This window comes from Stenella coeruleoalba, assembly GCF_951394435.1.
Source record: "Stenella coeruleoalba genome assembly, chromosome: 9".
NCBI classification, from domain to species: domain Eukaryota; kingdom Metazoa; phylum Chordata; class Mammalia; order Artiodactyla; family Delphinidae; genus Stenella; species Stenella coeruleoalba.
The window spans coordinates 47033824-47057386 of NC_137155.1; the positions used below are offsets into that span (position 1 = coordinate 47033824).

Here is a 23563-nt window from a genome sequence, read left to right on the forward strand (position 1 = left end):
CTTTGTAATGTCCTTGATTATGACCTCCACTCTTAACATCTTGTACCTGTCCTTTGAGTTCCTTGGGGCACTCTGTGTATATTCACGGAGCTTTCTGTAGACCAGTGTTTTTCAAAATGGTGGATCACAAAATCAATTTAGTAAATTATGATCAACACTTACCTATTTATTTATTTTTATTTTATTATTATTATTTTTTGCGGTACGCAGGCCTCTCACTGTTGTGGCCTCTCCCGTTGCGGAGCACAGGCTCCGGATGCGCAGGCTCAGCGGCCATGGCTCACGGGCCCAGCCACTCCGCGGCATGTGGGATCTTCCCGGACCGGGGCATGAACCCGTGTCGCCTGCATCGGCAGGCGGACTCTCAACCACTGCGCCACCAGGGAAGCCCTATTTTATTATTTTTAAAATTGAAGTATAGTTGACTCACAATATTATATTATTTTCAGGTGTACAACATAGTGATTCAGTATTTTTGTAGATTATACTCCATTTATAATTATTATAAAATATTGGGTGTATTCTCTGTGCTGTACAATATATCCTTGTAGCTTATTTATCTTATGCATAGTAGTTTGTACTTCTTAATCTCCTACCCTTATATTGCCCCTCTCCACTTCTCTCTTCCCATTGGTAACCACTAGTTTGTTCTCTATATCTGTGAGTCTGTTTCTCTTTTGTTATTTTCATTCATTTGTTTATTTCTTAGATCCCACATATAAGTGATAACATACAGTATTTGTCTTTCTATGCCTGACTTATTTCACTAAGCATAATACCTTCCAGGTCCATCCATGTTGTTGAAAATGGCAAATTTCATTATTTGTTATGGCTGAGTAATATTCCATTGTGTGTACATATATATATATATATACACACACACACACACATCCTCACCAATATTTGTTACTTGTATGACCAGCATCTTTAAATAAATGAAATAGAATTGAGTAGAAAAGTTAAGAATTTATTAAATGTATTAGGGTGAGTATCACTTTGTGAACTTTGTTTCAGGGGTGTGTGTGTGTGTGTGTGTGTGTGTGTGTGTGTGTGAGATGTGTGTTTCTACCATGTAAAATGCTTTTCCTAACGAGGGTCTTAGTCTGAAAAGTTGGTAAGGCACTGCTCTAAACTTTCCTTTTTATTTCTTTATTGCAAACTTTTTTGATTATAATGTCAGATTTCTATTGTTGAAATATCTTTTTGTTTCTCAGGTCATGGGGGCAGATCCCAAGTTTCCTTTGAAGTCTGCTTTCTAAGTTTGTGTCCATCATTCAGGGACCCACCCTCTCCTTGCAGGCCAGGCCTTCGTCATCTATCCATTCACCTCTGGATCTCTAGCGCCCAGGTTCTCTACTCTGTGCCTCAAGGTGAACTGTGGTGCTTTAACAAAGCTGATTACTGACCCCACTGCTAACCTCTTAGCTCAGACCCTCGTAGAGGGTAGAATTGATAGCCAGTGGCATGATAGTAGGAGCATGCTACATTTTTATCTGAATGAAAACATGAAATAATCAGTCACCTCCAAATTCCTATTATTTTATACCATATTGTTAGAAATTTTATGCAAAGTGTCCAGTCACCCTTAGCCCATCTTCCTCCTTCTATGAGACTAAATTATCCGTAAGGCAAAGTGAAAACTTCCTCTGCCTGTCTGTCTTTAGTCAAATAAGATTCCTAGGGATTGTTGGATAATTGTTGCTGCTCACTCTGACTGTATTGTATCATTAGTTCTCAAAAAATGTTTATTGTTTAGCTCTCTTGGCCGTGCTAATGTTGTGGTCCATTTCTTTCAAATGCTACGTCAATAGCTCTGTGCTGCGCAGGCAGCCTGCTGGTACTTCGTTCTCACATCTGTTCTTTTTTCCTTTGTCCTTCACTCAAATGTTCCCCGCAATGTTTATGCACTCAGATTTAGTGAGTCACTTTTGGGTGTGTGTATGTGCAATGGCTTTTTATATGTTGGCCTTGGGTATGATTTTCTGAAGTTATAAATCCTTTAAGCCCACCTGCATTTTTCAAGTAACACACCCGAAAGCAGATGTCCAGTCCAGGCTTTGGGGCCACACTGGGCAGATGGGCAGGAGGCCCATCTGTCAGCAGCCCTAAAACATCAATGGAATAAATTGGAACCCTGTTGCTATTTAACCCAAATTTCCACCTAGGACTCCTGACACAGCTGATGAAATAGTTCCTGTTCTGCCAAAGCGCACAGAGTCCTCAAGAGGACACTATGTATCTCCTTTGTGTATCTACCCACCTCTGCTAAATAAATACTGAATGTTGTGCCCAGGGACCCATGTGTCTGGCTCAGGTCTGGTCTGGTAGAATTGCTCAAGTTTCAGGGACCACTAACCCTGGGGTTGAAACCCAGGCAAAAAGTACAGTTAAGGAGAACTTTATTGGCTACTTACCTTTGCAACTTAATTATAATTTCTGGACAGTTTTATGCATAGTTGATTCCTTTTTTTCTCTCCCAGAACAAGAAAAAATGCTTCCCAAGAGTAAAATTGGTAGAACTTCCTAACTGTAAATTAGGGAAAGGAATAGGTAAGTATTTGAGAGGAGGCAGTATCTCGCTTGAAGTATTATCTTGCGAGTTATTTGGTTAATATACTTGTTAAATTTTGTTCAAAAATAAAACTACGAACCAGGAGAGTATTATTAAGTCAGTAGTTAGTTATGAATACCAAATTACTTGACTTTTGACTTTACCAACCTACTGTCAATGTTTTTGACTGTTTTTTGATCATTTGTTTTTGTTTGGTCTGTTTAGCAAAAACAATAGACAGTGTTTGATTTTATGGTAATATAACCTGAGCAGATGGCAGAGGAGGGACAAAAGAGGAATAAAAAACAATGAGTAAAGGATAAAATTTTTAAAAGACCTCACACACCTATGCAGTTACCACAGGGCTTCTCCTCATGCATCTCTCTTTTAATATCTGGGAGGAAAGTTTTTCCCAGAAACTCTCAGCAGATTTTCCCTTAGATCTCATTAATCAGAGCTAGACAACAGGCTGGTGCCCTAGCTGCAAAGGAAGCTGGGAAGGTAATTATGGGCCTCTTTTGTGGAAGACTGACCCTTCAGCAAAGATAAAAGGGCCAGGGAATAGCAGCTGGTAGGCAACCAACAGGAGTGTCGGAGGACTCAAGTCCCCATCTGGCTTCAACCAACCAGTTTTGTTATTTGAGAACAACTTGTTTGACATTCATGCTTTTGTTATTATTTTTTTAATTTTTATTGGAGTATAGTCGATTTACAATGTTGTGTTAGTTTTAGGTGTACAGCAAAGTGAATCAGTTATACATATATATATATATATATATATATATATCCACTTTTTTTTTTTAGATTCTTTTCCCATGTAAGTCTTTACAGAGTATTGAGTAGAGTTCCCTGTGCTGTACAGCAAGTTCTTATTTGTTATCTATTTTATATATAGTAGTGTGTGTATGTCAGTCCCAATCTGCTTTTGTTATGTTTTGAGGGTTTTTTTTAGAATTATTTATCTCAGTTGACTGAGGTTGGAAAGGCTAGACCACACGACTTAATGCAGTTAGCATCAGTAAGCTTGGTCAGATATCTTATAGTGTAATCTTTTTTTCTAGAAAACAAACATGATATTGATATTAAATATCACTGGATATTTGAAAAACAAACATCTCCACTAAAATTATTAATACCAAATCAAAAATCCCATATGTCTCGAGATTGATTGAAATCCAAAAAATTTACATGTACTTAAAGCATAACTAATTTGGTGATATTTTATTGATGTTTATATTAATAGTAAAAGCATATTTGGCATATGAAATGTATCCCCATTTTAACCAAAGCATTTGGAATTTGTTTATATTTCCAATAGGGTTTTCAAAGAGTTTATTTGGTTTGGAATTATTAAGTATCAACATATATCGGGAGTTTATGTCTTTAAAAAACAGCAGGCTATTTTCAAATTACTGTACCTTTTGTACATTTAGTGAATTTCCATGTACTTTAAGAGGTTTTGGGCTCTAAGGAAAAAGTTCTAGCCCATCAATTTAAAACAAATATATTAAGTGTACATTTTAAATGTACTTTATTTCAATATATGAATCGCTTTTAATTTTTAAATAATCACAGTAGTCAACTGGAATAAATAAATGAACCTATCAAAGAAGAGCTAAACATGTAGCCCTATTTTCAAGTTAAAAGTGATAAAGAAAAGGACCCTTAGCTTCCTGCAACAGTATGAAACAATCTGTGCTGTCTATTCTCTTTTCTGACAGAAACTGGCTCTGAAGATTTGGAGATACTTCGTAATGGACTGGCTTTCATTAGCTCCGTAAGTGTTTCCTTTCACTTACTGTGCTCTGAATCATTTTCTAGGACTGGCAGCTTGTCTTTTGTTTCAGCCTTTTTCATACCAATGCCCATCTTCATAGAAAATGAGCAGTGATATGGTTCAAAAAACAAACCGTATATGCATTCATACTGATGTTATGATTTTGATAGTATATGTTCTATGCATATTTGTATTCCTGTGTGTACAGTGAACTCTTATATTCCCCTGTCTTCCATTGTGGCAATTTGTGAGTCCAGTGAGTTCAAGAATGGCTTCCCATTCATCTGTCTATTCCTTGAAGCACTTAAGTGGTATATTCAAATATTTGCTGAATTGAGTGTATATATGTGTGTATGTGTGTGTATATATATCCCCTCCCACATCATTTAGATTTTTATCTTTTTTTATACTTTTCAGAATAAGCCTTTTAATTTAAAATCGTTGATATTTTATTCCACAATTTCCAAACTTTGAAGAGAAAAGCCCCCATGTTGTTGACCCTCTCCTGCATATAGAACATTGCGGTTGGTGATATAGCTCAAAACAAGAGAAGTCAACAACCTAGTCTAGGAAAACAGAGTTGATAGGATACAGTATACAAGTCATCCAGCCATTGAAAACCCTTTGCTTCCTGTTGTAGTTCATTCAATCCAGTTTTCTCCTATGAAGATGGAAGACTAGTCATCCTATGTAGAAGTGTCTTACAAACTCTTTTTTAAAGGAACAGAATGTATATTTCCAGCAAAATCTTATATGGGACCCAGATATGTAAAACAAATAGATATGTGTCGTTGTTCTACCTTCAGGCTAAGAAAGGAGTTGTTCCCTTTGCTTACTAGACTTCCCCTAAACCTCGTCTCTGAGATGCTTCCAATAAACCTGCTAGGGGACAGTTTAAAAACCATAACCAATGTTCTGTCCGTGTTCCTTGCTTATATTATTGAAGCCCATTTATAAATGTCTCTTTGGTCTGCTCTTCTTTTTTTTTATCTTTGCCATGGGTTGGTAGCTTGATAGCTGTGATATTCGACACACACGGAAGGGTCTGTGCCTGTTGTGTGAGGTCACCTGGTGGAGCATGTGGCTCCCAGAGACCCCGTGGGCCTATTGCACAAGCCAACTAAGAGGCTTCCCATGTGGCCCTGTGGCCGGAACCAGACAGTGTGAACCCATGTGCCATCTACCACCTCCATCAGCATTTGAAGTATTTATAAAGTGCCTGTGTTTTCTCCTCCGTTATTCTATAAGGGATTAAAATATCCTGGAATAAAGAGCTTTGAACCCAATAAGCCTGGAAAAATACTTCTGACGGACATGAACAGTGGATCATGTCCACTGTTGAAGAGGATACAACAGTGTTGGAACTGAGGATCACTGGAAGTAACTTCGATTCGTCTTCATTTAACCCTCATGGGATTAGCACGTTCACAAATGAAGGTAACAATGTTTATTTAATGTTTATTAAAAATAAAGCCAAATTTAAAAAAAACAGAAAAATGTTAATGAAAGAATATTTCTTTTCATCCAACTAAAGTATAATCATGAACAATGTTCTTACTCTGGGTTTTAAACTTACCCTCATGTTAATTAAATATAAAGTTATAACCACGTAAAGGCTTGAGAATGCTAAAATATTTGAGATTTGCAAAACACCTAATTTTTAAAAATACCAACCTTCACATTATCTCTGTAATTACTATAGTAATGATATTCAGCTCTAATCATTATGGGTTTTTCCAGCTTAAAGAATTTTACAGATCCAGGCATTTACAGGCATAGATTTTTCTAACGTAAGACACCTGCAACCTACAGATCCACTGACGGATGGTCGCTTTCGATGCCTCCCTGCCCACTGGTGCCTCTAGTAGTCTTCAAACTGCTTCTCCACATTTTAACATGTTGCCTCATCCCTTATGCCTTCATCCCACTTCTTCCCTTCTTTTTGCAGCCATTTCCTTGGTCTCTACATTAACTCTCAATCCTGGTTGCACACACAAGCACCTGGAGAGTTTTAAAAAGCCTGATGTCCAGGTCCCAGCCCCAAATATTCTGATTCAGTTGGTCTGAGGGAGGCTTGGGCAGTAGTGCTTGTTACAAGCTCTCCAGGAGATAAAAATGTGAGACCAGGGTTGAGAATCACCCTGTCGTCCATCTCCTCATCAGACAATCCCTTCTTCGGTCCCTGCAGACTTTTCCCATTTTGGTGGGCTAAAATTGCTGCCTTGAAAGTTATCAGCAATGTCTCTCTCTCTCTTCCAACTCTCCCCCTCTGCCTCTCCTTCCTCCTTGCCCTCCCCTCCTCTGCTCCCTCCCTCCCCACTTCGTTCCTCCATCTCATTTTATACTGATCAATCGCCCCTCCCTGATATTCCAGTACACTTGTCTGTCCTCATTCTGATTCTGCTGCAGGTTGTCTCCCCTCTTTATTATTTTGTCACTCATTTAGAATTCTCTGAGCATTCCCCAAAGGACCAATATTTTGTCTCCTCTTTATTTTCTCTATTTTGGAAAGTTCAGCCATGTCACAACTGTAACTGTGCCGGCTTTCTAGGAGAACACCCCCAAAGTGGATGATGATGATGATGATGATATTTTAATCAACTCTTCAGTTCCCTCCCTTCAGCTTATTAGATACTTCTATTTGGGTTCCTCTCCTATAGCCACATTAAACTCAAAATGTCGAAAAGTAATTCTTTATCCTCTTATCTTCCATTCTTCATGTTTACCCCATGTGACTTCTCTTCTTCCATATATGTATCTATGAAATATATCCATATGTCCATATATCTTTCCCTTTCAATGACCTCTTCACCCATTTATCAACACTATATTTTATTTTCAAAATATTTTAAGTGCAAAGAAATAGGGTGTTGGGTGTGTGCATGCTCTTTTAAATTAAAATGGGAAAAGTAACCACATACATATTACACAAGTGCTCGTATAAATTGCTTTTGTATTAAACACTACATCATGGATTCCTTCCTCTGACAGTGCATTTAGAGCTACTTTACAATGGCTCTTTAGGATTTTGTTGTGTGGGAGTACCATAATATAGTTCATCTGTTGATGGATATTAAACCTGTTCCCACCTTTATGCTCATTGAAAACAATGCCAAAATAAACATTCTTGTACATACGTCTTCTGTGAATACTTCCTTAGGATAAATTCCTAGAGGTGGAACCTGCTGTGCAAAATGTGAATCCGGGTTTTAGTCCTCACTTATGTTTGATTTCCGACTCCCTCATTCCTCAGCCATCATCAGGGACTTTTGATACTTCCTGTCAAATGCCTCTCTTGTCCTTTCTTGTCTTTTCCTATCAGTGCCATCTTCCTGGTCCAGTCCCTTATCTCCACGTGCCTGGATTACTGCCATACGCACAGGTCATGTTACTCCTTGGTTGAAAGCCCCCTGTAAGTAAGCCCTGGATCCCTATCCTAAGCCTTGAAGACTGGCCTTGGCTTCTGTTTCTGTGGCTTCAGTATTCCCACTCTTTCACTCCCCCAGCCACAACCTCACCATTAAGTGTTCCAAGGAAACGGGTGCCTCAGGCCCTTTGCACACTCTCTTCCTTCAGCCTGGAGCACTCTTTCCCCAGATATTCACATAGTTCAGTTTCTTATTTCGTTAGATCTCTGCTTTGACATCATCTTCTCAGAACTTCCCTGACTCCTGTGAAGAAGGCATCTCATTACTCTCCATCCCTTTATCTGGTTTTGTTTTCCCTTGTAGCACTTAGCACCAATTAAAATAAACATTTGCTTGTCAAATGGACTAATGGGAAGCTTCGTAGCTGGCTTTTGTGTTCAGATTTCTTCAATGCAACCTCCTAAACTTTACACTATTTTCCTTTAAACACCAGTTCAGTCACGTCAAAGCTTTCCAAAGACTCACTGCTTCCAAAGGCAAAGACTATGGCCTAATTTCACTTGCTGGTTCTGATCAGACCTTCTTGACCACTTAAACTGGTCTCTTTCATGTGTCAGAGTTGCACTGACTCCCAGAATCTGCTTCCCTTTGATATTATCTCTCGCGTGCTCTTTTTATGGAATTGATCATCTCACACTGTGTAAATTACACCTGAGCACACCTTCTCTTATTGATATTCTTCGCATCTTTTATCTCTTTAATCTCAGTGCTGCATCTTGCTGAGACCATTTGCATTAGAAAGCTTAATAAGCTCTTTGGAGTTTTAGTGTCAAGGGCTGCTCATTCTTAAGTTGAGGATTTTTTTTCCCCTTGTGGAGTCTGGAGTTTTTAGAGACTGTCACTGGGTCTTCCTTTAGCCATTTTTCTTTGGAGCAATCACAAATGCTTCTCTACAAAGACATGAAAATATTCCATCTGCCTGATACCCTAAGTACTGGTTGGAGGTGGGTTGAAATTGCTTTCTGGAGACAGGGCTGACAGCTGACAGCTCGGTTAATGTTTCCATTTTTGTTTTTAATCTCTTCTCAGATAATACCGTGTACCTGCTGGTGGTGAACCATCCAGATTTTAAGTCCACGGTTGAGTTGTTTAAATTTCAAGAAGAAGAAAAGTCACTTTTGCATCTGAAAACCATCAAACACAAACTTCTGCCTAAGTACTGAGATATGTCATATTTCTGTTTTCCTTTAACACCAGTGGATGGTTAATCCACTTTTAGTGTTTCTTTTTGGCAGGGAGTGGGGGACGGGGTGGGGGGATAACGGCAACTCCCCTTTCTAATGATCACAAACTCCTCCAAGCGTTCTTCTGCAGAAACTTTTTTTTTCATATAATTTATTTATTTTATTTATTTATTTTTAGTTGTGTTGGGTCTTCATTGCTGCGTGCAGGCTTTCTCTAGTTGCGGCGAGCGGGGGCTACTCTTCGTTGCGGTGCGTGGGCTTCTCATCGCGGTGGCTTCTCTTGTTGTGGAGCATGGGCTCTAGGCGCACAGGCTCAGTAGTTGTGGCCCGTGAGCTCAGTAGTTGTGGCCCGTGGGCTCAGTAGTTGTGACTCGCGGGCTCTAGAGCGCGGGCTCTAGAGCGCAGGCTCAGTAGTTGTGGTGCACGGGCTTAGTTGCTCCGTGGCATGTGGGATCTTCCTGGACCAGGGATCGAACCCGTGTCCCCTGCATTGGCAGGCGGATTCTTAACCGCTGCGCCACCAGGAAGGTCCTCTGCAGAAGCTTTTGAGGACTCAAGCCCCTCAGAGAAGACCCATCCTCTTCCTCCCTCATTTCCCAGGTTGGCTGGATGCTGCGTCATGGCTCCTGGCCTCAGAGAATGTTCCTTTAATCTTTTAGCAAGAAAACACTCTGCTCTTCTCGAAAACCAGACTTAGTATTTCAAACTCAAGCCAGTTCCATAGACAGATTTCACATTTTGAGCTTATTTGTTATTTATTTTTATATTAAAAGATGTAATATTACATGTTTCTGAGAATTAGAAATACATACCTAAGAGGAGATCTGAAATCTGGTACCTCTAAGACCTCCCTGTGCTGCCTCTTCTGCTGTTTGTTTTGCACACAGTTTTTGAAATAGCAGCTCTTTGGTGACACTGAGCTCCATCCCAGGCTCCTTGACAGTATGACGTACAGAGAAAGAAAACACACCTGGATCCCTGATCCCCAACAACCCAACACAAAGTCAGCATCCTCGCTTGCCTTAGGGTTTGGTTTACGAGGTAGTGATGGATTTAGGAAAGTAATCGGACGCTATCTTCCCAAACAGTTTTTATCCTCTAATCATGATGATTTTCTAGAATCCTACCCTCTATTTGAATAATTTACCTGCAGAATTCAATTATCTCTGACTTTGTAAATCTAGATTTCTTTTAAACCGTGTGGTATGTACATGCAGGTACCTAGCAGAGCACCTGCTAAGTGATGTGTACTCAGTGTTATCAGTGCTCCCTCCTCTCCTTTCTTACCTGGTGGATTTGAAGATGAGGAAACCGAGATCGGCGAGAAATCGAGTTACTGGATGAAAGTCAGTCAACCAATTAGTGGCCATTACAGACTACAGCCCAGGTCTTCATCTGCATGAAAGTTCAGACAACAGCTTTTGGTGGGAGAGTTTCTTCATACATTCATTCAACAAATATATTTTGGAAAGAGAATGAGGACACTGAGTGTCTGGAGAATGTGCTAAATCCCAAGATCTAAATTAGGAGAAAGTATGTAGACTAGAGAAGCTGGGCTAATGGTAATAACAGTAGTGATAATCACAACTTAATGAGCTTCAACTGTAAGTTGGGTGGTGCAGTAACCAATTTAACAGATTATTTTATTAACTTTTTACAAATATATATTTTTTAAATTTTTGGCTGTGTTGGGTCATCATTGCTGCGCGTGGGCTTTCTCTAGTTGCAGCGAACAGGGGCTACTCTTTGTTGTGGTGCGTGGGCTTCTCATTGTGGTGGCTTCTCTTGTTGCGGAGCACGGGCTCTAGAGCTCAGGCTCAGTAGTTGTGCACGGAGCATGGGCTTAGTTGTTCCACAGAATGTGGGATCTTCCTGGACCAGCGATTGAACCCGGGTCCCCTGCATTGGCAGGCGGATTCTTAACCATTGCGCCACTGGGGAAGTCCCACAAATACCTTCTTAATTAGGTTTTATTTCTATACCAGTTTGGATTAAAGAAAATGAGGCCTGGAGTATTTAATTTGCCTCAGGTGACACTGTCAATAAATGGTACAACTGGAACTTTAACCCTGGTTGCTGGAGTCTGGAGCTTGTGCTCTGAGTCACTATGAAATAGTGAAAACTTATTTTATTTGTTTTACCATTTAATCTTGGAAATCTCAATTTTGTCCAATTTCCCAGGGTTAGAGTATTTTTTTCTGGGCAATTGCAAATATATTGATCTTTGTCAATATAGAACCAAACTATAGTTAGTGCCACAATTAACTAAAATTCTGCTCTCTCCACCCAAGGATCAGCCGTGTATATTTTCTGCTTTGTGTTTGATGGTTGTTTATATGGTTGTCTACAACATTAATATTCCAATGACTATTATAATTTGAGCATGTTATTAATAATAATAACAACACAATGGTCATCATTGGTCATTTACTGTATGCCAGGCATGGTGCTAGGGTCTTTGATTCATTATTTCATTTTATTCTTACCCCAACATTTCAAGGTATGGAGAGGCTCAGAGTTTAGGGACATGCTGTGGCCCCATGGATGATAGCAAGCAACTCCGGAATTCAAATGGAGTTCATCAGATTTCAAAGCTATTACTCTAAACCCTTCTGCTCTTCTCCTTTTTATGAAAAATAGCAAAGGATTATAAAGCAAACTAATTTCAGAAATCTACCTTTAAAAAAGAGAGGAGGGCTTCCCTGGTGGCGCAGTGGTTGAGAGTCCGCCTGCCGATGTAGGGAGCGCGGGTTCGTGCCCTGGTCTGGGAGGGTCCCACGTGCCGCGGAGCGGCTGGGCCCGTGAGCCGTGGCTGCTGGGCCTGCGCGTCCGGAGCCTGTGCTCCGCGACGGGAGGGGCCACAGCAGTGAGAGGCCCGTGTACTGCAAAAAATAAAAAAAAAAAAAGAAAAAAAAGAAAAAAAAAAAAAAAAGAGAGGAAAAAACCCCAGCTTGCAGGCTTATGCCTGAAGCCTGTACAGACTAATCCTAAATTCCTAGACCCTTTTTCTCATGTAGTAACTGTGGCTACCACTGATGGAGGCTTTGTGATTGGCGGGCTCCCCGCAAAGCATACAGCAGGCATCATCTCATTGTAATTCCCACTGCAACGCCACAAATGAAGATTCTGACCCTTAGTCGTCTACTAATGAGCTGTATGACTTTGGGAAAATCATTTAACCTCTCTTTACAGATGAGAAAACTGAGGCTCTGTACGCTTATCAAAGTCGCCCAGGAGCCCAGAGCTGCGTCAGAGCTGATGTGCTGGCCATGACGCCCTCCGCAGTGGAGCGGAGATAATTCTCTCCCAGATAATGGCCCCCGGGAACTTCTGTCACCTCAATCAGTGCAGCATGACTCACTTATGTGTTCGCTGTTGTACCTATTAAAGCAGAAAAATAGACTCATATATCTTAGATTTTCAGTAACACAGGGAGAATCAAAATCAGAACAGCACCAAAAAAGCCACAGCATCCTATTTCTGAGCATTCTTGCTCACAGACATTTCACTCCATTTAGAATTATGAAACTTCATGGCTGGATGTGATCCTGTAAGGCTGAAAGATAGACCAGTCCATCTACTCCTTTTTTATAGATAAGGAAACTGAGGCCCTGGGATGTGAAATGATTGATTTTCCGTAGATCACACAGCTAATAGTAGCAGAGCTTTCACTAGAATGAAAGTCTCAAGATTGCCAGGGTTTTTTGCACTGCCTGATGCTGACTTGGACTGTTCTATAGGAGCATCAAGAAATGTGTGGCCCTGATAATGATTCCCGGCCTAATTTAATGTCTGTGGAGTTTAGTCTATCTAAACATACACACACACACACACACTTTTTTAAAGACACAGCTTATAGGATTTTTATGTTCCATTGCTATTAATCAATAACCTTTTAGGGTTTCTTAGGGTAATTATTGTCTTTGAGGATTGTATAGGTTGGACTGATTTCACATAATTCTGGGCTGTAACAGCTATTGTGAAGCCTCCATTCCACTTTTTGGTTTTATAAGTAGACATTAATGAATGCCAATGCATAATCCTGTAACGTACCATGGCTTCACCTGCACGTGTCATATGTGTGTGTTTGAATTGCAGTTTGAATGGCATTGTCGGTGTGGGACCTGAACACTTCTGTGCCATCGGTGATCACTATCTTGTTGACCCCTACCTGAGATCCTGGGAGTTGTATTTGGGTCTAGCGTGCTCATTTGTTGTTTACTACGGTCCAAATGAAGTTCGAGTGGTGGCCAGCGGACTTGATTTTGCTGTGGAATCAACATCTCACCTGATGGCAAGTATGTGAACTCTTTAAAATGCCATGCATGTTCCCAGATTCTCCTTAGACATCTTTAGAGCATATTCATTTCCTAAATGATGGGATGCATTTTAACATGTTATCCCAGTAAGAGGATTAGGGAAAATGTAAAATATCTTAATTTTTCAGGGGTAACATATATCAAATCAGAATTTTCTGTTTTGTGAAGGCATACTCTTTTTAAATTTCTTTTTTGGGGAAAAAAGTGCATTTCAAGAGGGGGTACTGCAATAAACATTTAGTATTACTAAACAGCTTTGTTTTGAGGGAAGATTTTTGAGTGTATAATGAGATTAACAATTTGTAGGTGTGTATATATCAGTAGTGCTGGTTTGTGACACAACAAAAAGCTTGTACCAAAATGTACATCAAGGCACCACTTCCTTCATAAAGAAAGTGTTACCATGGAGAAAAAAGTCAGCCTCACTAAGTAGTGTGCTTAGTGATGTAGTTGATTTACATTATTTTCTGGTGGTGACCGTGAAACAATTCACAGACCAGCAGTGGTTTGGGGACCACACTTTGGGTAGCATTGGTGTGTATATAAAATCCTCCTCGTCTTGTATCATGAAGGATTTGTAACATACTTAGAAGGTTAGTAACATATTTAGAGGGTAGTAACATATTTAGAGAAAGCAACACAGACAGTTTTCAATTATTCATATCATCTCCTGGTCTTCACAGATAGCAGATAATCACGCAGTTATTTATCTCTTTGTCCTGGGATGCACTGTGCTTAGACTGGCCACAGATCGTTATGATGAATGTGACATTGCACTCAGGGTAGAGGGGAGGAAGTCTCCTCTCAGATACAGGCCGAGCACTTGTCTTCTCTTGTGCTTTCTCTGGCCTAAAACGAGGGGCTAAAATGCAGAACCTGGGGCTTGCCATTACGTTGACAAACCAAGAAAAGCACTGTCATGCTTTTGCTCCCAGTTATTTGAGTTAGAGTTAGTTCCTTCCCTACTAGTCAGTGCCAATTAGCTTCCCACCTTTAGAAATAACTTTTCAGAGATTAAAACTCCTCTGTGCTCTGTCAACTCATTGAGTTCCTTCAGAATTTGGTGTGCTTTGAGACAGGTTCCATTTTCCAGTCTCTAAGCAAAGTTCTTCCCTAGGAAGAGTTATTACAACTTCATGGTAACCTTCTGAATCACATTACTTCACGAGCTTTGATGTAGCTCTTTCTTCTTTGAAGGTATGTCTGTATATCTGAAGTGCTGGCTCATAAGATTCATGTGTATGAAAAGCACACTAATTGGACTTTAACTCCATTGAAGGTAAGATGTATTCGTACTATAAGTTTGCAGAGTGATAATTAGATTCTAATTGATTTGTGAAATTAAAAGTGAGGAAAAAAGGATTGTCTAATTGGAGTGGGTGAGAACCAATTTTTCACTCTTTTATTGAGTCATCAGCATCATATGGGTTTGTTGTTCACGTTTGCTTAGCTGCAGAGTGGGAAGCAGCAAACCACACTCATCACCTGTGAAACTGATTCTTTCTGCTCTAGTGAATTTTAAGCTTGGCATTGTGTTCTTCAGTTCTCTCTTTCCTTTCTTCCTTCCTCCTTCCCTCCCTCCCCGCCCCCCCCTTTTTTCCCCTCCATGTTGATGGAACAGACAATAGCCTCAACTTGTATACGACAGCACAATATTTACAAAGCCCAAGTACTCACAATGGCCGCCAGGTGCCCTGGCAGCCCATCCCTTTGCTGCCTTTGTCTCCAGCCCTTGGCCCGCTGCTGAGATACTCCTGCTTGAGTATTTCTGGGGCTCCCCCGGCAAGGCCCTGCCTCAGGACGGGGCACTTGTCTCTCTCCTCAGGTGCTCTTCCTCCAGATCTCCACGGCTCTTCCTTCATACCTTTCCAGATTTCGCTAAAATGTCACTTCAGCGAGGCCTTCCCTGGGCACCTAATCTAAACTTGCAATTCTGCTCCTTGCTAAACACACACACACACACACACACACACACACACACACACATTTCCTCTCCTTTATGGCTTTGTTTTTAGCATCCTTTGCTAACATATTTTGTATTTTACTTCTCTTCTCTGTTGTCTGTGTGCCTCTCCTACTAGGGTATAAGCACCACAGGACAGGTATTTTCCCTATGTGTTCCTGGAAGAATTCCCACACGTAGTAGGCACTGAACAAATTAGTTGTTAATTTAACATGCTGGGACAGGGCATTCTTCAGAGCTTCACCTTCACCTGAACCAATTCTGATCCAGTCTGAAGGTTTGGAGCAAAAGGGGTAAAAACACAAAGGAGAGGAAAGAAGAAGTAAGAGCAAAGTGGAGTATTATGAAAGTAATGCTTGGAAAAACACGAAGATGATGCTCCCCTGACACACCTGCCCACGGCATAGGAAGCGCTGTCCCCAGGCGCCGTGTGACTGTGCCTGTCGGCGCATCTCAGTGACTGTCTTGAGGGGCTTCACTCTGAGAAAATTACCTTGAAGCAACATCAAATGTAACATCATGTTTGACATTAAAATCACTGGCAGGGCTCGTTTGGTATTCAGCTGAAGTAAAATGGAATTACACACTCCTATTGCCTGGGGGAATAAAAACAAATTGTAGTTATAACTATAGGCACTTCTGCAAATTGAAAGTTAAAGGATTTTATAAGAATAAAACCCAATCCAGTATACATTCAACACAGAATCATAAAGGCACTGCTCTTGCCGAGGCAAGATTGAGGGCAAAGCTTATTTCAGGTTTGGCTCCCACTTCTGGCAGCAGATCATGCCTGTCCCCTGACATAACAATTCAGTTGAGACTCCCCCCCTTCAAGGGTAATGTTATTCTTTCTTTTGAAGGATCATATTCATTAAGACCAGTTAACTGATACTTGGAGTGCCAAGAAATTTGATAAACTAGCTGGGATTGTTCTTAGAACTTGGGATGAGATGCAGATGGGTTTATGTCCTGTCAAAGTGGGGTATATACATACAATGAAATATTATTCAGCCTTAAAAAGGAATGAAGTACTAAATCATGCCGCAACACCTACGAACTTGAAGACATTATGCGAAGTGAAATAAGTTAGACACAAAAAGACAAATAGTGTATGATTCCAGGAACCTAGAAGAGGCACATTCATAAACAGAGAGTGGAATAGAGGTTACCAGGGGATGGGAAAGGGAGGAATGGGGAGCTCCTGGGTACCGTTTCTGTTTGGGATGAGGAAAGGTTCTGGAAATGGATCGTGGTGATGGATTCACCACATTTCGAATGTACTTGATGCCATTGAATTGTACACTGAAAAATGGTTAAAATGACAAATTTCAGGTTTTACATATTTTACCGCAATAAAAACGATCCCCTCCTCAAAAAAAAAAAAAAATCCAAGACACAACCAATGAATAGTCTCACTTCAGTGAGTTCCAACTCTCTAAAAATTGGGATATTTGTTAAGAGGTTCCAGTGTTTCCCAAAGAGAATAATTTACCGTTTCCCTTACCAAGGAATGTAAACATTTCCACTGGACTTTGTGGAAGCATGTAACGCGGTCTGAGTGTGCATCGTGGTGAGTTAGTATTGCTAGGAATTACAGATTTGCAAGGGAAGAGTTCATTGCTGAGCCCAAGCTGGGCTCCCTGCTGGACTGTCAGGTCTTGCTCAGCAGGACCCAGGCCTGCCCCTTGCTCAGCAGGTGTGCAAGGCAGGAGCTCATTAATCATGCAATGAATGGAGGGGACCCCAGGTTTCTGTGTCCTTCTTCCACTCTCACTCCCCACCCTCATCTTTGCAGCCTTTCATCTGCCACGGAATTCACCAGCTGGCCGTGACCCCTTCCAAAGATAATAGCAGAACGCTGCGACAAACATTTTCCTCACATAAAGAATTTAACGTTATCAGCCTAGAATGTCTGACACTGGGATAGATGGGGTTTGGGGATGGAGGAGACTTGGAGCTGATTTTGGCCAGAGGATGTTTGCTCAGCCGCCTCCTTTGGCCAAACTTGCCGGTTTCCAGGGTAGGAATGAGTGATGGCACTGCATGAAGGTCAAAAGGAGGCTCTGCCTCAATGCTTGAGCCCTCTCGTCCCTTCCCGGCCATGTGGAGAGAGCTCATTTTGAGTAGGAAGCACAGGGCAGCGTGGGCTCACCACAGCTGTCTGCCCACGCTCTGGCCTGTGCAATGAGTCACCGCCAATTATTACAGGGTCTCTGGGTGCTGAGGTAGGCTGGCCTCTGTTTGAGGTACACGGTAGATATTGTTTCTCCAACTGAGAGTTAGAGGTAAACAAATAGATGCGATTTCTCCCCGGTAGAAGGCAGCCAGGATGATGAATGATGGAATTAAGAATCGTTGGTATTATTTATGATCCCGGTACAAAGCCGCGACAGCAATCTGTGCAGTCATCACATGCTTGCAACTTATATTTAGAAAATAAGCAGCAGAAGAACAGGGAGCTGAATAACATCAGGAAGCCAAGGAAGAAACTTTTCCTCAACTCCAAGGCACAAATTAGACCCTGGGTGATCATTTCCCCTCTGGCTGCAGAGCCTGTGATTAGCCATTAAAGAAGAGCCTACATTTCATTGATGTTCTCATCAGAAATGAATCTACATTTCCTGGTTGTTTTCTGAATGCTTATAAAAATATCATTTGCACATGCCGTTTTAGAAGGAACTGTTTTAGGCTGCACTTAAAACTTTTTTTTTTCTTTCAGTTTTAATTTCATACACAGATGTTAGTCCAAATGCCTTCATCTAACTTTTAACAGTCTTTTTTGGTTTTCTGATCTTCCCCCTCCCTCGTGTGTCCTGGAAACCGGCAAAATACTAGCATAGATGGAAAGCTAGAGGAATTCCCTTGAGTGCTAGTGAAATGGGGCAGAATTGTCATGTCCCCGGAGCCAGGAGTGTGGTGACCAAGGAAGGACAGGCTGATAGTTTTCCCTGACGTATTGCTCCATCACCTCTCAAATTTTTTTCACTTTCTCTCCTTCCTTCTCTCCTTGGTTTTCATCTAGAAGCCTCTGGACTTTAACACACTTATGGATAATATATCCGAGGATCCTGTGACAGGGCACCTTTGGGTTGGTCGCCACCCCAATGGCACGAAAATCTTCTTCTATGACCCAGAGAATCCTACTGGATCAGAGGTTAGTTTGCAAAATGAATCATGTCAGTGGTTGAAAATATAAATCTCAATTATATGTGCAAATAAAAGGGGGACATGGATAGATGACCCCAGAGATCAGATATAAAAGGGAATGGGACTCCGGGAGGCATCTGAATCAGAGTCCAGGTGGGAGACAGATGGTACGTGTAAACTGGGCGATTTGAGGGGACTTCATGAGGGCACTACGTACAGAGGTGTAGGCACAGGCAGTGAACAGGGATAACGCAGTACCCCAAGGCTAACAAGGAAGGTAGGGATGGTAACCGGAAGCCAGACGAGAAGGGAGCTGTGTGTGGAGAAGGCGCTGGGAGGGGAACCTGACCTCTGGTTGAGGGATGTAGCCAACCAGCAAGGGCCTCACGGGGTTGGGGGGCTGGGGTCAGCACCCCACCTCCCTCTCGGCCCTCCCTCTCCCCACCGCTGCTGCTGCTCCGTGGTCAACCTCCACTGGAGGCTGGAGGGCAAGGGAGCCTTGAATGGGCTTCGTACAGGCTGAGCACAGTGGAGGGTGGGCCTGGAGGGCTGGGTTAGGATAGCCAGCACTGGACTGCGGTCCATATCTTTATTTCAATAGTGAGTTTCTCCAACTTGGCAATTCGCAAGAGTCTAAAAAATATACCATACCACATTGCTATGGTCTAATCATTTGTGTGTTACCTGCCTTCCTGTTCAACCCCCTTTTCCTGTGTGTCAGTACACGCACAAGTTTGTGTTATGGACCAGTCCTAAAGCAGGGATGGCCATCCTCTCCAAACCTTCCTGGCAGAATGGAAACCTAAATCCCGTGCTGGAATGATCTGGGCTTAAAAGAACTTCTCTTCCATCTTAGTTTTAGTACCCAAAGACCCTATTGGTGTCCATGGTCTTTTTTTCAGAGGATTGTTTTGGCAGTGCAAACAAGAATTTGAAACTCACTTTGCCAGGGGCATCTGAACGTTTACTATGACTTACCTGGGGTTTTTGACTCGGAGTTTTCAGTAGGTACTAACTGTACTTGTTATTTACGTCAGATACACGGTATACTTTCTGACATGGTTTACTGCTATGTATTCTTTTTAAAGCTCAGTTTTAAGAATCAGTCTCGGGCTTCTCTGGTGGTGCAGTGGTTGAGAGTCCGCCTGCCGATGCAGGAGACATGGGTTCGTGCCCCGGTCCGGGAAGATCCCACATGCCGCGGAGCGGCTGGGCCCGTGAGCCATGGCCGCTGCTCGAGCCTGCGCTTCCGGAGCCTGTGCTCCGCGGCGGGAGAGGCCGCAACAGTGAGAGGCCCGCGTACCGCAAAAAAAAAAAAAAAAAAAAAAAGAGTCAGTCTCATCCCACCCTCCACCCCTGAAAAAAAAAAAAATTTTTTTTAAAGGCTACATCTCTTGGATAAGAAACAAAAACCAAATACATATTTCCATTTGCCTGTTGGCCCTTCATGCCCTTTGTCTCTGGGTTTACAGGACAACTGTGATTATGGTGAACGGCAATCCTCTGTGCCTTCTGTTAGTTCTTAGCTATTACGACTGCTGTATGGTATGCTGAATAGAATTGAAGAAATGTATGCTGTGGCGTGTTCACTGCTCAGAACTGGGCAGAATGTTAGATTCTAATTTGTTCTTGCTTGTTAGCTCATTTGAGGAACTTGGGCCATTTGCTATAGCATGGACTTAGTTTGCTGTTCTGGAAAAAAAATACTTCTTTTCTAATGATGCATCTGGTAAGGTATAGCAAAAAGTAGTAACGATCCATTGTCTAAGGCACTGACCCAGGGGAGAGTGATTTAGTTTTATTAGAAAGTGGTTTCCTAAAGCCAAGGTGCACCATCAACTATTTCCCAGTAACTAACTACGACATGTGAATGCTCCAGCAACTTCCTAAGACATCTGTCTTTGCTGCCAGCTGTTTTGGAGAGGTCCTTTTAAATGCTCACGTTGACCCTTTCATAAACAAGCACTAGCCTTCCTATTCTGCCATATTTGGTGTTTTTGTATATCGGTATCTGTTCTTCAAGTCACTGTACTTTATCCTAAAGCCTTCAGAAGAACACGAACTTAAAGCTGAAAGCGAATTTAGAGTTAATATGGTCCCACCCATCTCATTCTACAAATGAGAAACAAACAGTTAAGTGGAAGATCCAAAATACAACCTCTGGGCTCCTGCCCTACAGTGTGCTCGGTATAGTAGGTGAATCATATGAAATTACCATTTTATGGGCCAAAATGGTCAAACATCGGCTATCATGTACAGCCGTCTTAGATACTATCAACACTATACTGCTGCTAATGATACAATCATATTTCTGCTCAACTAAATGAAGAAACCAAACTCATGAAATCTTCCACATTTAGAGTTGGGACCCTAAGTTCAGAGGAATGATGAATGTGGTGGAGAGGTATGTTCTTTTTTGGGCAATGCTCTTTTTTGTGTTTGTTTTTATTGCTGCATTTAAAACCCAGGAATTAAGTGTAAACATTCAAATTCCTAGCTTACCTGAAAATATACAAAAACTGGCCTGAATTCCAGCATGGCAATAATTTGACTCTTACTGAGTAATACCCCCTCCTTCCCGCAATTTACCATAGTCCCTACTGCTCCTTTATGTCTCACACCCAGGCTGTACTACTGATTTATAGTTCTTGCCTCTATAGGTCTTTGAGTCTCTATCACTGTTAAAGATCATCTGATCAGAAGCTGTCATCTTGCCAAGGAGGAAACAGGTATGATATAGAGAGTAATTTTGGAACAAAATATGGTTTACCTAAAGGCTGCTTCTTATGGAGAAATGACCCCATATTTAAAGTTATGTCTTGAGTGACTTTAAAAAATATTAATCTAATGTTATTTTTCGATGGGTGCTCCAAATCCAGAAGATTTTAGAAGAACCCAAAGTTACAGTGGTTTAGGCAGAAAATGGTACAGTGTTACGAGGAAGTACGGTTGCCTCTGTATACAAAGGGAAACTGCTGATTGGTACTGTGTTCCACACGGCTCTTTATTGTGAGCTCTAACAGGCTGATTTGCACCCATGCCCTGACAACAGGGAGCTCCTCATTTCAACTGCTTGCCACATCTAAGGGGCCACAGTGATCTCATCTGAACAATGAATGCTGACCCTAAATCTGGACATCACAAGAGATGGAAGTATGTTTAGCTGGGAACAGATGTGATGCATAAGGCTTCTTTGAGAGTACAATATCAAATCAGTCTTGGGATATTTGACAACTTCATTTACCAGTAAAAATCCTTTAAATGGAATTGCTAAAATCATTACATCAGTTGTCAGGTCTTAAGTAACTTAACTATATGTGACCCAGAAAGTCCTTTCCCTAAAACACGTTTTCCCTGAGAGCATGTGAGCTTATTGCTGCCTTGCCTTGTCTTGTTCAAAAAGCAGGATGAACGCACATGTCATCAGAGCCCCAGCACCCAGAGCCTCCAGTTCACGTGCTGGACAACCAGACAGGCACTAAGAAGTTGTCCTCAGCTCCAGGCCTACCTCCTCAGCAAAGCCATTAGACATCCTGGCACACTCAGACCCATTCCCATTTCCCTTCTAAATATGGCTTTCCCAGTAAAGAGAAACCTAAATTACCCCACCTCTCCTTTTACTTTTGTTCATTTTTGCATTGCCAAAGGTTTAGTCACAGATAAATTATGGTTTGTGTGTGTGAGAGAGAGAAATTAATATCCCCCATTTGTTACATTCAGTCTTCTAAACATTTAAGGCTTTAGGAATAAAACTGTTGAAAGGATCCCCATACTCTGGGGTGCGCTGACTCTAAGCTTGCCCTATGCTGCGTGAGGCCAACTGCTTAATGGATTTGTCACAGACCTGCTCCTGGCTAATAGGTTTCAGAAGCTGTGACGGTGAAGCCATGATGGGGACAGAAAGGTGGACAAGGGAGCATGTAGTGGGAGCTTTGATCTTTTAACTTTATGCCCAGTTCCATAATTGTGCTTTCAAATGTAATTCTAGCTGCCAATTTACACTTTACCAGGGCAATTTACACTTTACCAGGGCTGAAACTTATTTTTAGTGTCATTTCCATGGAAAATGTGCACTTTGCTCTTGATTGATAGATGTATTTTGACAGTTAATACAGGTTTACCCAGTCAAGGCTTGTTTTAGTTGAAAGTGAAAATGGAAGAGGGGGGAAAAAAATTACTTTGACAGACCTTGGTATTTCTCTTTTTATTGCATTCGTTGTCTAACAACAATAATACTCATTGGCAAGAGATTTATTTACACTAACAAATTAAATTTAATCAAGGAATTTTTAGATTGGTTAGAAAACAAAGGACCACTGTGATATTTTGCTTTGAATGCCTCTGAAAACCAAAGAGTAAGAAATGGCGTTTGAAACAGAACAATCTAGAGAAGTACACATTAACCAAGCACAAGAGAACAATCCAGACGTGGCACTATTGTCTCTTCCATGCAAATGATCAGACACGAAAAGGTACAAATTAAAAGTTTCAGATAACATGCTATCCATACTTACTGAACTTAGAATGATTTCCAAACAACTGTTTTCCTTTAGTGATACATAAAGAAAGATGAAAATAAGTCAACTCCTCTACAACGGAATAGAATTCATTCTCTCTCTTTTTTTGTTTTCAGCCGGCCAGTTTTGTTAGTGATACGTAGCAGATGTACTAGTGGTTTAACTGCAACACCATTAAAAGGTACGAAAGCAGCAGTGATGATCATAAATAATATTAAGGAAAACATATACATACATATTTAAGGGTTTTCACTAAGCACTAACTAACTCTGATGTTGTTGGAGGTGTTATCTAGCTGGAGTGCCTCCTAATTTCCACTTTCTAAGGGGATTTAATTATTTTGGCCAATTGTTCTTTCATGGGTGAAAGTTTAAATTCTTAACAGGAAACCTGGGCGTGTGAATAAGACAGCTGAAGGAAATAGAAGTGTACACCTTCCAACAACACACTCGCGCTCCTATCCACTTGTGTTATATTTGGTGATGAGCTAACTGTGGCATCACTCCACGAAAGATGGTGGAGGACCACAAATAAATGGTCCTGTGATAGCAACGCTGCCATCGGAGAGCCAGTAGTTAGTGACTCATGGATCACAGCGACCAAATATGTAATTTCAGAGCGTGAGCGAATGCACAAGAACACACAGTGCAATTTTTAGCCAAGGAAACTGCAATCTG

General features: G+C 41.3%; 1 protein-coding gene across 1 annotated transcript in view; it reads left to right on the forward strand.

Annotated features, from left to right (window-relative positions):
- Positions 1–23563, forward strand: part of LOC307192086 (serum paraoxonase/arylesterase 1-like) — a gene marked incomplete at its 5' end in the record, with an annotated part of 33347 nt that overhangs the window by 9129 nt on the left and 655 nt on the right. Inside the window, 12 exon segments of the mRNA XM_079932606.1 lie at positions 2481–2491; positions 2494–2550; positions 4273–4328; positions 5577–5648; positions 5651–5765; positions 8786–8912; positions 13039–13208; positions 13211–13238; positions 14457–14538; positions 18245–18376; positions 21030–21098; positions 23003–23067. Coding sequence (XP_079788732.1) covers positions 2481–2491; positions 2494–2550; positions 4273–4328; positions 5577–5648; positions 5651–5765; positions 8786–8912; positions 13039–13208; positions 13211–13238; positions 14457–14538; positions 18245–18376; positions 21030–21065 — 886 coding nt within the window. The 3' untranslated portion in view covers positions 21066–21098; positions 23003–23067.